Here is a 16,514-nt window from a genome sequence, read left to right on the forward strand (position 1 = left end):
CTGCAGTGGGCCTTTTTAGTTATGACACAACCGGCATAGTGGAACTAATGTGAAGGTGACACCTCCGACTTGCCGAGGAGCCCGGATAGTTTGGATGTAACACCGATCGCAGGGCTGCGGAGACGGATGTGGCTGAGAAGACGGGGACTGATGTGGTTGTGACACCGGGCACGCGCAGAAACGCTGGGGACTGATATGGCGGTGACACCTCCGAGCCGAGTGACGAGACGGATGTGGATGTGACTCCCCGCCTTATCCCCGGCGGGCGTGCTCGCGGAGGGGACGGAGGAGGCCGGGACGCTGCCGGCGTGTGGGGGCGCAAGGAGAGCCGAAGGCCGCGGGGATGTGGACGCCGCTGTTGGACGCGCTGTGGGCGCTGCCGCTCGAGAAGCGCATCTTCGGCTCGGTGTTGCTCTTCTCTTGGACCATCTACCTCTGGGAAACCTTCTTGGCGCAGCGGCAGGTGAGCGGAGCCGCTAGGAGGAACAGGCGGGGGGTAAGGCCGCGCCCCTCCCTGCCGGGCGGGGGCCTGTCGGGGCCTGCCCTGCCCACGTGGGCTGAGGATCCGGGCGGACCGCGCCCGGCCGGGGGGAGGGCACCTGGCACTAAGCCCCCAAATTCCCCCGCCCAAAAACGACTTCCGAGGCCTCCTCAATTTCTGCCATCGCTCCTCCATCCTTGGCATGCAGCAGGCGCTTAATAACTGTTGGCTGAGTGCTTGGATTGAGTGACTTTCCTCAGAGGCTGGCTTTGGGGACTAATCTGGGGTTCAAATCGCTGTCATCTTCCTCATTTCCTCCTGATGTGACCTTGGCCAGTATCATCTCCATGAGCCTCTGTTATGTAAAATGAGAGTCGTACCAGATGCCCCTCCCTCTTCTTCCCCCCACCATCCCCCCCAGATCGCGTCTGGCTGTAAATCCCAGGTCCTCAGCGACCTGGATCTGGCTCCTTCCCTGCTTCCTATTCGCCCTACGTCGTCATACCCATTTTGATGGAGTTTTAGGATTTTCGACGCTGGTTTTCTGGTTATCCTGAGAGATAGTTAAAGGGAATATCGCATTTTCGAGCCCCAAATCTGTATCAGATTGCTTATCCCCAACATGGTTCTTTTCCTGTAACAACATTGTGAGTTTGGTAGGGTCAAAAATAGCAAGTCCATTTTCTGATGAGGAGATTGAGGACAGGAAACTATTTGGTGTAAGGCAGAAAGCCTCTGAATGCTACCCTGCTATAATCCTGGGGTCTCCAGAACATTTATAGTCCTGATTTGGGAAATTGGGGTTGAATCCTTTCCCTGCCACTTACTTGCTCTTTGATCTTGAACAGTTAAATTATTCTCTGGGTCTCATTTTTCACATTTGTAAAGGATGGAATATAAAATTGTACGGTTATATCTCTGAAAGATATAATGACTTGTCCAAAGTCACAAAGTAATAAATTGAAGAACCTGGTTTGGGATAATTCCAAGTCTTTCTTCGGTGCAGCTTGGGAAATTGAGCCTGATTGGCTCCGAGTGAATGTAAATAGCTGTTGTTTCTGTTTTGGCCAGAAACTCTGAGTTTATTTCCCTTCCCAGATTGATTTTTTTTTCCCCCACTAGATAAAAGAAGTCATTCTCTGCCTCATTTCTCACCTAACCCTAATCATCTATGGGGCTTGCTTAAGTCAAAATGAGACCTGTTCGATTTAATGAGTCCTTAGCTTAAAAGGCCAAGGTTTCCCCACTGCATCCAGGGCATCTTTAGTCCTCCTGATCTATATCTGATCCAGCTGGCTTTGTTGGAGAAAATGAGGCAGGTGACCTTGTCCAGCCCTACCTTACTGAAATCCAATTAACTTGTATGTCATGGCATCACTTCTCTGATATCATGGTCTTCTAGGATTTATTTATTCTTGGTTTATTCTTTAAAATAACCTTGGAGACCAAAGAACAAACATTTACAACTTTCTGCTGTGCAGCCCTGAGGATTGTGATTGGATGACCTCTGAGGTTCCTTCCAATTCCTCTATTCTTATGCTCTTGTGAGTTTTTTTGCTTTTCATCTCATTGAACCATCATTTTTTTCCTTTTGTTAATGGGATGTCATAAGATTAGAAAAGTATTTCTTGAAGCCTGATGCATTTCATCTGGAAATGTAAAGAATTAGGTTCTAAATGGAGTATAATGGGAAAAGCAGTAGAATCTGAGTCAGTGGATTTGGTTTTGGATTTGCTTCTCTGCTCTGCCACATTTTGTAACTTTAGACAATTTCTCAGTTGTCTTTCAGTTTCACTTTATTCTGTAAAATACACCTGGCTTTAGCTACTTCACAATTCAATTCAATTTAGCGAATATTTTTTAAGAGCCTACAATGTGCGAAGTATTGTAGATACAAAGGCAAAAAATAAAATTATCCCTGCCCTTAAGAGTTTACATTTTATCAGGGAGGTGTGGATAGTAGATGTTAGTAGATAATTTGAAGAAGTTGATAACACTAACAACTGAAAGTATCCAGAAAGATTTCATAGAAGAAGTTATATCTTAAGCTCAGCCTTTAAGGAAGATGATAATTCTAACTTGCATAGATGAGAAGAGAAATATGTTCCAGATCTGGGGAGCAGCCTAAATGTATTTAAATAAATACATGGATAGGAGGTTGAAGGCAAATTGGCTAGAATTTAGAGTTTATGAAGAAGGATTATATGAAATAAGTGGAAAGGTAGGCTTGAGCTGGGTAGTGGAAACTCGTCTATCAGATAGCTGTCTCCAAGATCAGGTGGTGTAATGGATAGAACACTGACCTGTAATCTAAGAATTCAAATCCTCCTTAATACACTTCCTGTGTGACCCTGGGCAACTCACTTAACTGCTCTTTGCCTCAATTTCATCATCTCTAAAATGGAAATAATAGTTCTATCTACCAGTGTTGTGAGGAACAAATGAGAAATTTTTTTTTAATTTTATTTTATTTAATAATTACTTTATATTGACAGAATCCATGCCAGGGTAATTTTTTTACAACATTATCCCTTGCACTCGCTTCTGTTTCGATTTTTCCCCTCCCTCCCTCCACCTCCTCCCCTAGATGGCAAGCAGTCCTATATATTTAGATATGTTGCAGTATATCCTAGATACAATATATGTTTGCAGAACCAAACAGTTCTCCTGTTGCACAGGGAGAATTGGATTCAGAAGGTAAAAATAACTCGGGAAGAAAATCAAAAATGCAAATAGTTCATATTTGTTTCCCAGTGTTCTTTCTTTGGGTGTAACTGTTTCTGTCCATTTATCCATTGAAACTCAGTTAGGTCTCTTTGTCAAAGAAATCCACTTCCATCAGAATACATCCTCATACAGTATCATTGTCGAAGTGTATAATGATCTCCTGGTTCTGCTCATTTCACTTAGCATCAGTTCATGTAGGTCTCTCCAAGCCTCTCTGTATTCATCCTGCTGGTCATTCCTTACAGAACAATAATATTCCATACCATTCATATACCACAATTTACCCAGCCATTCTCCAATTGATGGGCATCCATTAATTTTCCAGCTTCTAGCCACTACAAACAGGGCTGCCACAAACATTTTGGCACATACAGGTCCCTTTCCCTTCTTTAGTATCTCTTTGGGGTATAAGCCTAGTAGTAGCACTGCTGGATCAAAGGGTATGCACATTTTGATAATTTTTTGGGCATAATTCCAGATTGCTCTCCAGAATGGTTGGATTCGTTCACAACTCCACCAACAATGCATCAGTGTCCCAGTTTTCCCGCATCCCCTCCAACATTCATCATTATTTTTTCCTGTCATCTTAGCCAATCTGACAGGTGTGTAGTGGTATCTCAGAGTTGTCTTAATTTGCATTTCTCTGATCAGTAATGATTTGGAACACTCTTTCATATGAGTGGTAATAGTTTCAATTTCATCATCTGAAAATTGTCTGTTCATATCCTTTGACCATTTATCAATTGGAGAATGGCTTGGTTTCTTATAAATTAGGGTCAGTTCTCTATATATTTTGGAAATGAGGCCTTTATCAGAACCTTTAACTGTAAAGATGTTTTCCCAGTTTGTTGCTTCCCTTCTAATCTTGTTTGCATTAGTTCTGTTTGTACAGAGGCTTTTTAATTTGATATAATCAAAATTTTCTATTTTGTGATCAGTAATGGTCTCTAGTTCATCTTTGGTCACAAATTTCTTTCTCCTTCACAAGTCTGAGAGATAAACTATCCTATGTTCCTCTAATTTATTTATAATCCAAATGAGAAATTTTAAAAGCACTCGATAGATAGTAGGTGGTCTATACATACTTATTTCCTTCCCTCTAGAGCTGTAATACCTTAGTGATTATTTAGTCTAACTTCCTTGTTTTGTTTTGTTTTGTTTTTCCAAATAAGGAAATAAAGTCCCAAAGAAGTTAAATGACTTGCCCAGCATCATTTGCTTAGTACTAAATAACAAAGACTTTGTCCAATATCATCAGGTTATTTTGTAAAACTATACAGTACTCTGTATTAGTAAGTTTCTTGTCAAAGCCTTATCTCATATGAAATGTTTTTCTCATCAAATTTGTTTTTCAGGAGTAGGCCATCTTTCCAAAAGCATGTGTGTATCCATGAAGTCCATGATGTATCAGTCTATTACAATTACTATACAAGTCCAAGCTTCCTTACACAACTCCTAGTGGCAAATCTATTCCTCTGCTTTGGGACTATACTGGTCTGACAGTTCATGCCTAGATATGCTAGGTAGGAACTTGTGGGACCAGGTATAAGGAAGAACAATTTTCACCAAAAATCTCATCATGTGCTATGTATTCTGAGATCATACACGCTATATTTGATTATTATGTCACATTCTGGTTATAGGGTATATTTCAGTTAAATCATATATGCTTAAATTATGTAATTTGATATAATTATATATAATGTATTAATAAGTAGAATTATAAAATTATAGAATCTTGGATCTAACAGAACATTTGTGCAATACATAAACCCTTTCTTATCTATCCAGTTAGTTTTCAACTCTTCCCCTCACCCTGTTACTTTGTTTATATGTATTGCTTTAATAAAAAACCCTGGTCTTTTAAGACAGAACTTTTTTCCTTTTGTTCATGGATTCCCATTTCTTAGCAAAGGGCTTTGTGCTTAGTAATTAATAGATATGTGTTAAATTGTCTTAGTGTCCCTAGCACTTAGCACATATTAGCACTTAATAAATATCTCTTTGTGAGATTGTGAATTAATAGCATAACAGAGCATATCATCTAGTTCAACCCTTTCAGTTTATGAATGAATTGGCTGTTGAAGGGGAAAAAAAAGACCATTCAGTGTTTTAGTATGACATACTGATAAGTCAGTTTTTTCTGCTAGAAATTATTTTTTTTAGTTTGACATTAGTTTAAATACAAATATTTATTTTCAGAGAAAGAAATATCCAAACTGCAATAATCCCACCTTTCCCTTAAGACATTTTGAGCTAACAATTGTAGGACTTGAGCCAGGAAAAGATCACAATACATTAAAATTTAGTTTTAGGTTAATTTACTATTTTACCTAATACAACAATACTCATTTACATCTTTTCCTAATACTTTTTCTCTGCTATCAATACTTTTATTATTAATAAAATGAGCAAAAATCAAAAGTGGAAATTTAGGCAAAGAGGAGATTAAAAAAAATTATTTTTTTTGCTGATAGAATGATAGTTTACTTAAAAGTCCCACAGAATCAGTAACAATATTAATTGAAATAGTTAATAACTTCAGCAGAGATTCAGGCTAGGTAAACTCACACAAATAAAAAGTATTTCTAAATAAGAATAACAAAATCTGAGAAGCATTAACAGAGAGGGAAATACTGTTTAAAATAACTATAAAATGTGTAAAATATTTGTGAATTAATCTACCAAAATGCAAAATGTTTGCACAAGTTCAGTAATAAAATGCTCCTTTAAAAAAATAAAGAACACTTTTTAATAGGTGAAGAAATATTTAGTGTTCATGACTAGGCTGAATTAGTATTAGAAAAATGATAGTACTGCCAAAGTTAGTTTATGATGCTGGTCTTATTGCTATATCAGTCATGTTATCAAATTATAGAACTTCATAAAATAATAATTCATTAGGAGAAACAAAAGCATATTAATAGAAGTAATGAAAAAAGATATGTATAAAGGATGAATAACATTTTGAGGCCTCAGACTACATTATAAAAGCAGCAGGCATCAAAATATTTGATATTGTTGAGAAAATGGAGGAGATTAGATTAACTAGACAAGTATAATATAGTGAAAATCCATATTGGATTGTTGAAAAACCAGAAAGCATAAATTATGTAGGAAAAAACTCCTATGTTTGGGGCAGCTAAGTGACACAGTGGACAGAGCACCAATCCTCAAGTCTGGCCTGAGTTCAAATCAGACCTCAGACACTTGGTACTTATTAGCTGTGTGACTCTGGGCAAATCACTTACCTCTGATTGCCTTGCACACACACAAAAAAACCCCAAAAAATTCGAGATAAAAACTGTTGGAAATCTAGAAAGTAGTCTGACAGAAATTAGGTGTAGCTCAGCATCTTTTACCCTAATTCACAGTAAATTCTAAATGCATACATGACCTTAATATTAAAAATCATACCATCAAAAAAAATTAGAAAAGTAGATCTTATACTTTTTGCATTATTAGTAATGAGGCTAGGAGCTAGCTACTATTATCAATATGCTATACTTATATGTTCTTATGCAGGCTAGATTAAACAGATAAAGTTGATTGAATCTAGTCTTGCTGTCAAGATATGACTTGATTATTTTAAAGGAACCAATGAACTAAGAATCAAATGTTTTATTAGTTACTTTTTTTTTTTTCCCCTAAGGCAATTGGGGTTAAGTGACTTGCCCAGGGTCATACAGACAGGAAATATTAAGTTCTGAGGTCAAATTTGAACTCAGATCCTCCTGACTTCAAGGTTGGTGCTCTATCCACTGTGTCACCTAGTTGCCCCATTACTTTTTTTTAAACTTCATTTTGTTACTTCATTTATTTTCAGAGACGTATCTACAAAACTACTACACATGTACCAAAAGAATTGGGACAAATCATGGATTCAGAAACATTTGAAAAATCTCGACTGTATCAGCTGGACAAAAGTACTTTCAGCTTTTGGTCAGGATTGTATTCAGAAACTGAAGGCACTGTGAGTATTTTTTTTTTCTCTTTTTAAAATTATAGCTTTTTAAAATATATATACATGGATAATTTTTGACATTGTGACCATTTTAAAAAATTAAATAATTTTAACCTAATTATCACATTTGATTTCACATTTATATAGCAAAAATTCAAGTAAGAGTTTACAGATGAGAAAATAATTGTGCAGTGCTATCTTCTGAACTAATTTGGTTTGTGTTCCTCTAGTTCTTGAAAATCAGAAACTTTGAAGGAATCAACCAGAAATACATTCTTCCTATTTTTAGTCTGTCCTGATAACAGCTCCAAATGGGGGTTTTGGGAAAAATTTTCCTGTGGTACTCTGAGTCAGTTTGCTAATATTGTCTGTAAGCATTTTCAGTTAATTTTTTTTATTTGCTTGGCTCATTAGTAATCCTGAGAGTTTTCCTTTCAAGATTACTGGGCCATTTATTTTGTTGCCTCTAAAATTGTTACCACAGGCGAGTGACATAGCTAGAGAGGTTAGAAATGTCTCTTAAACAAAAAAAATCTAAATAGTACATCAGGAGCAAGGAAAGCAGAAGCATGGTACTTTAGTGAAAGACAAAACCTGGAAAATACTGTGTTTACACTATTCTTATGGAATTAGAGCCTGAGTAAAAGAGAGAAACAATATGCTAATTGTATAGTCATTTGTGAGTTGATTTTGAGACCCAGCAAACATAAGAACCTGGCATTGTTAAAATACCTTCTGCTGGATTTGAGAAAAATTAGAGCAGGGGAGTTCAAGGTACACTTGCCATGTATAAGCATTGGGAAAGTTTGGTCTTTTCTAGAAAGCTGAAGTTGACTTCATTCTAGTTTTGGGGATAGGAGTTCACAAAAAATGAATCATGCTAACTCCATCTGTTTCCAAACTATCTAGAAATGACAGAGGAGAAAGAGAAGGCATATGCAGATTTATAATGGTGTTTTGGGACTGTGTGGTAAGCCAAGAAAACCCAAGAGTCTTTGCCCGTCTATTGTGAGTTTGTAATAGTGGGTGAGTAGGGAGTAGAAACACAGACTATGAGTTCTTTTTGATATGTTGAGATTGAATAGGAATTTTGTGATAATGTTTAGATGAATGTTTAGGAACAATACATTAGTTAGGAGAGTTGAAAAGTGTAGTTTAGGGAAACAATGACTTTTAGGTTAAAGAGACATTTTCAGATACACAAGTTTTTTTTGTTTTTGTTTTTTAAATCTTTAGTAATCTGGGCCAAAGGGCCAACTCGCCAACTAATATGCTCATATAATTTAAGCTGGTATCAAGGAATAACCAAAATGTGAACAATATTAAACATTGATTCATTTATTTGGTTTAAGAGAAGGATGACATGCTCAAGGAAGAAATAGGAAAAATCAGGATTAGAAGCTTTAAAATTAAAGCAACTAATCCACCCTCTTATTGTGCAGATGGAGAAACCAAGACCCATAGATTGAGTAATTTGCCCAATGTTCAGACATTGAAGTTAAGGCAGCAGACCCAGGATTCATGTCCAAGTATTTTGACTCCAGATTGAGGAATATTTTGTGATGCCAAATTCCGGGATTTTCCTATGTTCCTTGGATATGGAATCAGAAGAGCTGGTTCCCAGGAGCAATCAATCCACAAGCATTTTGCAGTTCCTAATAAATGTCTGGTATTGTGTTCACAGCTGAGGGTACAGATGCACAAAGAATAGAATAATCCTGACTCCCAGGGGATTTATATTCTGGTAGAGGAGACAAGAACGTATATACAGAGTAAATAGAAAGTCAATACAAAATAAATGCCAAGTAGTTAAATACAATAAAGGTGGGCATTCACACTTAGGAAGAGCTTCAGGTAGAAGGTGGTACTTGAGGTAGCTCTGGTCATACAGCTGGCAGAATGTCCATTTCTTTATCCATTGCAATATACTGCTTGTCACATATGTTGCTTTTCACAAGTAGCTAAGGATTCATTAAAACTCTTCTACTTGAGTATTTCTCTCGGACAATTGGTAAAAATTTTCATTGTGTTGATTAACTTTTTTTGTTAAAAGCAGTAACAAAAATATTTTTTGGAATATCTTTGCCTCTCCCTGAGGAATCCTTTGTGCTATTGAAATTAAGGTAAATTGAGGCACAGTTTCAAGCGCCTTCAATTTATTGGTAAGATTAGCAGTTCTTGGGATTATTAAAAAACAAAAAAATCAACAACTCCCAAAGTGGATGGGCCATAGTTTGCTAACCCCTGGATAAGATGATCAGGGAAGTCTCCAGGTAAGAAGTTTCTTAGGTCTAAATAATAGAATTTGTCAACCTAGCAGGCGGATAATTAAAAGTTAACTTTATTTTGTCCTTCATTTCTTCATATGTACTTAAGATGAGGCTTTTGACATTTAGTACATTGAGGTGTAGCATTCTGGTTTCTAAACATATTCAGTCATAAGGGAATGATTGTTTAAAAAGCTTGGGTTTTAGTAATAACATAATAGTGGTGCTTTGCCCAACAAGTTCTTTCTATAAGCCAGTATTGCTTGGCTCTGGAAATGAAAAACAATGTAGTCTTTTCCCTCAAGAACTTTTTAGTCTAATGGAGAAGTTGACATTTATACAAGTAAGTCTGACTCAAAGTTGATAGTGTGCCCTAAGAAGAATTGAGGAAAAGATCACTTTCAGCTTAGTGGGCATTAGGCAGGAGGAGGTCAAGATGACATATTTGTGAGATGAGGAGGTGAGTTAATAACCCCTGTAGAGATCAAGGGTGTGTCCCCTTTCCAGGCTGTTTTCCATCTCTCCCAGTGGGTACTTTTCTAGAGCAGGAATGTTAAATTTGATGGAGTGATCTTAACTGTCAGAACTGACTGGAGTCTTCCAAGAGGAGGAAGTTCCACCTAGCAGCTAAGAGGCTTCAGATGTCAGTCTTCTCATTTCCAGGTGGGAAATGTGCCATATAGAGGTGGAGAGACTAGGAGTGGGTAGTAAAGCCCACTCCTTGGTCAGGGTCGGAGACTAGCTCTGCAGAGCTCATTCCTAGAAGCAACTGCTCAGAACCCTAGAATGTCCATCATTGTCAAGATCCTGACCTGGTCTTAACCTCTGTGTTCTCCACATTTCAGTCAGACTGGCTCACAGTGAGCCCCCCTGCCAATCTTGTTTAGCTCACCTCCTAAGTCAAGCAAACAGCTTGATATTTTTCCTGGAATAAGACTTAATTGTCTGTGGAATTCATGACTTTAAGAGTCCTGGATTACAGTCTGCCCACTGGATTTAGAATCAAAAGAATCCCAGCACTATTATATACTTGTTGTGTGACTTCAGATAAATGAGCTCTGAACACATCTGTAAAATAAAGACATGGACTGGATAACTAAGGTCAGTCAGACCATCAGTGAACATAAAGTAAGCACTCAGCTGGGAATAAAGACAGAGTGAAGGATTATGTCCCTGCAGAGAGCTCTTGTTCTAATAGAAAAGTCCACCAGACTTAATGTAAGGATATTGAGAGTCAATATAAAGAGAATACATTTGAATAAATTGACCTAGTTAAACATAGCCAGTAGTAGTGATTAGGAAAGCCTTCACATAGAGGGTGGTACTTGAGATACATCTTAAAGGAAAACATTCTGTGAAGTCAAGTCAGAAGTCGGTGAACATTTATTAAGCATCTTCCTTATGCCACACACTGAGCTAAGCTGGGGCTCCAAATAGGAAACAAGGCTGATTGGATTGTACAAAATATCATTTTCCCACCACTGAGCTTTCCCATGCTTAGTGGAGAAGTCAGGGAAGTCTCAAAGAAGTACAGCCTGGGTGAGGTGAGGAGCAAGTATAGCTCAGGTATGGGTAAGGAGAGTTGAGTCAGAACAGAGACAAGGCCTGGATTGGCTAGATCTCAATGTACAGGAGGGAGGACTTTCAGGCTGGAAAGATATATTGGAATCAGGTTGTGGAGGGAGTTAAAATTCAGATAAAGGAGTTGTTACTTCATTTTAGAAGCCAGAGGCATCCACTGGAATTTATTGACTACAGGAATGACATAGTCAGAATTGTGCTTAAAGAAATTTGCTTTTGTAGCAATGTGGAGAATGTATTTGAGTAGGAAAATTTTTATTTTTTTTTTTAATTTTTATTTATTTATTTATTATTATTTTTTTTAAAATTTTATTTTATTTAATAATAACTTTGTATTGACAGAATCCATGCCAGGATAATTTTTACACGACATTATCCCTTGCAATCACTTATGTTTTGTTTTTTTCCCCTCCCTCCCTCCTCCCCCCCCCCCCCCAGGATGGCAAGCAGTCCTATATATGTTAAATATGTTGCAGTATATCCTAGATACAATACATATTTGCAGAACCGAACAGTTCTCTTGTTGCACAGGGAGAATTGGATTCAGAAGGTAAAAATAACTCGGGAAGAAAATCAAAAATGCAAATAGTTCACATTCATTTCCCAGTATTCCTTCTTTGGGTGTAGCTGTTTCTGTCCATCATTTCTCCAATGAAACTCAGTTAAGTCTCTTTGTCAGAGAAATCCACTTCCATCAGAATACATCCTCATACAATATCGTTGTCGAAGTGTATAATGATCTCCTGGTTCTGCTCATCTCACTTAGCATCAGTCCATGTAGGTCTCTCCAAGCCTCTCTGTATTCATCCTGCTGGTCATGAGTAGGAAAATTTTTAAATCAGGAGACCAATTAGGAAGCTGCTGTTAGAATTTAGGCCCAAGTTTATAAGGGCTTGAATTAAGGTGCTCACCGTGTGAGGAGAGAAGAGACTGAATTTAGGAGATTTGAATGTAGAAATGACAAAATTTGGCAATTGATCAGATATGTGAGTCAAAGAAGAGAAAGCAGTGGCATTGCTGAGAATCCAGAGAACTGAAAGAATGGTGGTAATTCCAGTAGAAATGAAAGTTTAGAATAAGAAGAGGATTGAGTTCCACTTCTGTCTTTTTTTTTTTTAATAGATTTTTAAAGTTATTAGTCTACTTCTTTGATAATAGACCTCATTTCTCTGGTTCTACAGAGCTTCTCTAGTTACTTTTTTTGTTTTTTTTTATTTAACATGTGGCTTCTGGATTCACACATAGTATTAGAAGTTGCAGAGAATAACAGGATTTTCATGGATAGAAAAGTGTTTTTTCATTTGTTTACTATTTTTATTTTTATTATATTATTATTTTTAAAGGTGCTCAACATGCTCCTTACCAGCTGTTGTTCTATATCTCTTCCTTTACTAGGCTAAATGCTTTGCAAAAGTTGTCTACATTAAGTATTTCTACTTCTCTAATTTCTTTTTCTAAATAACTCTTCAACTTGACTTTAAAAAAATTTTTCATAATAGTTTTTATTTTCAAAATACATTAAAGATTTCAGCATTATAAAACTTTGTGTTTCAATTTTTCTCCCTCCCTCCCTTAGACAGCAAGTAGTCCAATATAGGCTTAAATATGTGTAGTTCTTCTAAAGATATTTCCATATTTATCATGCTACATAAGAAAAATCGAGTGAAAAAGAAAAAAATGAGAAAGGAAAAAAAAGTAAGCAAACAACAAAAAAGATGAAAAGCTATGCTGTGATCTACATTCAGTCCCCATGATCCTCTTTTTGGATGCAGATAGTTTTCTCTATTACAAGTTTATTGGAATTGACCTGAGTCAGCTCATTGTTGAAAAGAATCACATCCATCAGAATTAATAATCGCATATTCTTGTTATAACTGTTGTTACAATGTTCTCTTAGTTGTATTCACTTCACTTAGCATCATTTCATATAAGTCTTTCTGAAATCATCCTGCTGTTGTTCCTTATAGAACAATAATATCCTATTATATTTACATACCATACCATTCAGCCATTCCCGAAATGTTGGACATCCCCTCAGTTTCCAGTTCCTTGCCACTACAAAAAGAGCTGCTACAAACATTTTTACACAAGTGGATCCTTTTCCTTCTTTTATCATCTTTTTGGGATACAGGACCAGTAATAACACTACTGGATCAAAAGGTTTGCAATTTGATAGTCCTTTGGGCTCAGTTCAACTTGATTTTCAAAAGCTTTATTATTCAATGGATACTGCTCTCTCCAAAGTTATTGGTGAACTTTTGCCAAATCTAGTAGCCTTTTCTTTTAACCCCTTAAAATCTCCAGATCTTTTGGACAAAAGTTTTTTTTTTTTTTTTTTAATAACTTTTTATTGATAGAGAACCCATCCATGCCAGGGTAATTTTTTACAACATTATCCCTTGCACTCACTTCTGTTCCAATTTTTCCCCTCCCTTCCTCCACTCCCTCCCCCAGATGGCAAGCAGTGCTTTACATGTTAAATAGGTTACAGTATATCATAGATACAATATATGTGTGCAGAACCGAACAGTTCTCTTGTTGCACAGGGAGAATTGGATTCAGAAAGTAGAAATAACCCGGGAAGAAAAACAAAAATGCAAGCAGTTTATATTCATTTCCCAGTGTTCTTTCTTTGGGTGTAGCTGCTTCTGTCCATCCTTGATCACTTGAAACTGAATTAGCTCTCTTTATCAAAGAGGTCCACTTCCATCAGAATACATCCTCATACAGTATCATTGTTGAGGTATATAATGATCTCCTGGTTCTGCTCATTTCACTTAGCATTAGTTCCTGTAAGTCTCACCAGTCCTCTCTGTATTCATCCTGCTGGTCATTTCTTACAGATGGACAAAAGTTCTAACCATGACTTCGCCTTTTTGTTCTGATGAAGTAAATTTCTTATACTCCAACAGGAGATTTTATTCTTGTTCCTTTTAAATTTCATTTGATTAGGTTTAGCTTAGTTTTCTGGTTTACTGAGAAATTTTTATTGTCCTGTCATATAGTATGTTAGCTATCCTTTTTTTTTTTTATGTTTATTGTTATTTTATTTTTTAAATTTTATGTTTTATGTTATTTGTTATTTGAAAATTTGTTAAGGCCATGTATTCCTTTATCCTAGTCATTGATATAAATTATAAATGGCTTAGGGCCAAGCATAGAATCCAGGGCATTCTGTTAGAGATCTTTTTTAAAGTTTATATGGAACTATTAATAGCTTCCTCTTTAGGGTGGCCATTCATTCAGTTCCAAATCCATCTAATGGTACTGTCATATAGCCCACATTACTACATATTTTCTACAAAAATAACATGAGCTATTTTGCCAAAATTTGAATAAACTGTAGCTACAGTGTTTGCCTTATCTAGCACTTAAGAAAAGGAAATAATGGTTTTTCTGACATATTGTGTTCTTGATGAAGCCCTGCTTTTGTGTTCTCTTTACTTTTTTAGATGTAGGCAATTGAGAACTCCTGAAGATTTTTTAATTAACAAGAGATATGACCAACTTTATGTATTAGTAAGATTAGTTTAGTCTTGGTATGAAGGGCTAATTGATTGGAGAAGAGATCAGGTCTTGGAAGAGCTGGTATGAGACAACTGAAATAGCCCCAACAGCTCTATCCATGAGTGTGGCAGGGGGGATGACTACCATAGAGATAGAAACAATTGTTAGCCTTTTAGAGCACAGCATTCTTTATAATTTGGATTTTTTTCTAACTACACATCACTGTACTTGCCCACACTGAAACTCATTTCTTACCTACTCGTATAACCTTAAAAAGTCTCTGTACAGTTTATTCCCATATTTCTGGCTTATATTACCTGGAATGTCATCAGTGATCTTGAACCTTTTGCTGCATAAACCCTTTCCCAGAACATTTTCTGAGGATTTCAAATTAGACCACTTATTTTTGAAGATGTCTTTTTAAAGAAAATTTTTTTTTTCACTTAATAGTATTTTATTTTTTAAATTACATGTAGAGATAATTTTCACCATTCATTTTTGTAAGATTTTTGTTAAGGACCATGCCTAGGTGAAGAGGCAGGTCAATTATCCGAGAGCCTCCACAGCTGTGAATCATAACATCTGAGGGAATTGCAGGGTAGCCTTTGCTGACACAGGTATTGCAGATTAGGAATAAGATAAATTGTAGACAGAGGGAAGAGGAGAGAGTCAAACAAGCAACGGCCTTTTAGTCTCCTTGTATTCTCCTCCTCCTCCTCCTCCTCTTCCTCTTCCTCTTCCTCCTCCTCGTTCTCTCACATGAAGAGATCCATTCTACAGATCTGAGGTAGATCTCCAGCAGCCACTGGCAGATGGCTCCCGTATTACAACAGATTTTGAGTTACAAATTTTTCTCCCCTCATTCTCTTCTCCTCTGCCCAAGATAGCAATCAATCTAATATAATACATATGTAATCATTTTAAACATATTTTGGAGATGTCTTTTTATCCTACTCTGTTTTATATATCTGATTTGTTCATACTTTCTTAAAAGTCCATAGTGGGGTCAGAGTACTGAATATATTTTCTTCCCAGTGCTATTTTTCTGGATTTACTGCCAGAATAGCACTTAATGTGGGTCTTTTTTCTATATGCTATTTGGTAAACTTTTCCCTATCTTTTCTCTGTATCAGCATGCTTTAGAAAAACATTTCCTGCTTTTGACAAATTTATACTATGTATACACACACAGAGGTCAACTCCTTCATCCGCTACTTTACGCTCTATTATCACCACACCACCTTCATGCACAAACTTATCTACTCTCAGGGACTATCTAGCCTACTCTCGTATAAGAAGCCTTTCCTGATGCATCTACTCTATAAAAAACTTTCCTTCTAGAACTTACACTAAACTTTTTAAATGCAGCTATCATCTAATATGATTTATTATTGGGGTCAGTATTTATATTAGTCATATATTAGAATGACCATTGGGGCAGGAGTATATCCGAGCTAAACATCTCCTGCATCACTGAGAACAGTGCATTATATGAGGAAGATACATAATATTTTGTGTTTTCTGTGCCTGGTGTAGAGAATGTAAGCTCCTTGTGAATAGGAAATGTTTTGTCTGTTGTACCCATTCTCAGTGCCTAGCATAGTACTGTTACATAGTATTTGTTTAATAAATACTTGATTAATTTGTCTTCATCAAAAATACTTTAAAATTAAATGTGTTGTCCACTAATTTCATATTAGTTTGCATGTAAATTTACTCTCTTGATGAATTCAACAGATAGGGTTTCCCTTTGTGGAAGCCCAAGTTATCTTCTCTCTGTGATTGGTTTTTAATATGATAGTTTCATATGCTTTTGAAAAATAACTAAATTATATTTTCTTTTACAGATTATTCTTCTTTTTGGAGGAATTCCACATCTCTGGAGTTTTTCTGGAGTATTGTGTAGGCGTGCTGGTTTTGGGCCAGAGTATGAGGTACCTTTTCTTACATCTAAAAAATGTTTTTCCCCATCTTGACCTGCAGAGAT

General features: G+C 36.6%; 1 protein-coding gene across 1 annotated transcript in view; it reads left to right on the plus strand.

Moving 5' to 3' along the window:
- The first annotated feature begins 246 nt into the window (after nucleotides 1-246).
- The window catches only part of ZMPSTE24 (zinc metallopeptidase STE24), a 53,734-nt gene continuing 37,466 nt past the window's right edge, over nucleotides 247-16,514 (plus strand). Inside the window, exons 1-3 of the mRNA XM_051987774.1 lie at nucleotides 247-463; nucleotides 7,035-7,181; nucleotides 16,375-16,461. Of these exons, the coding sequence (XP_051843734.1) occupies nucleotides 344-463; nucleotides 7,035-7,181; nucleotides 16,375-16,461 (354 nt within the window). The 5' untranslated portion in view covers nucleotides 247-343. The remainder of the gene's footprint in view (nucleotides 464-7,034; nucleotides 7,182-16,374; nucleotides 16,462-16,514) is intronic.

The sequence above is a fragment of the Antechinus flavipes genome, chromosome 3 (genome assembly GCF_016432865.1).
Source record: "Antechinus flavipes isolate AdamAnt ecotype Samford, QLD, Australia chromosome 3, AdamAnt_v2, whole genome shotgun sequence".
NCBI classification, from domain to species: Eukaryota; Metazoa; Chordata; class Mammalia; order Dasyuromorphia; family Dasyuridae; genus Antechinus; species Antechinus flavipes.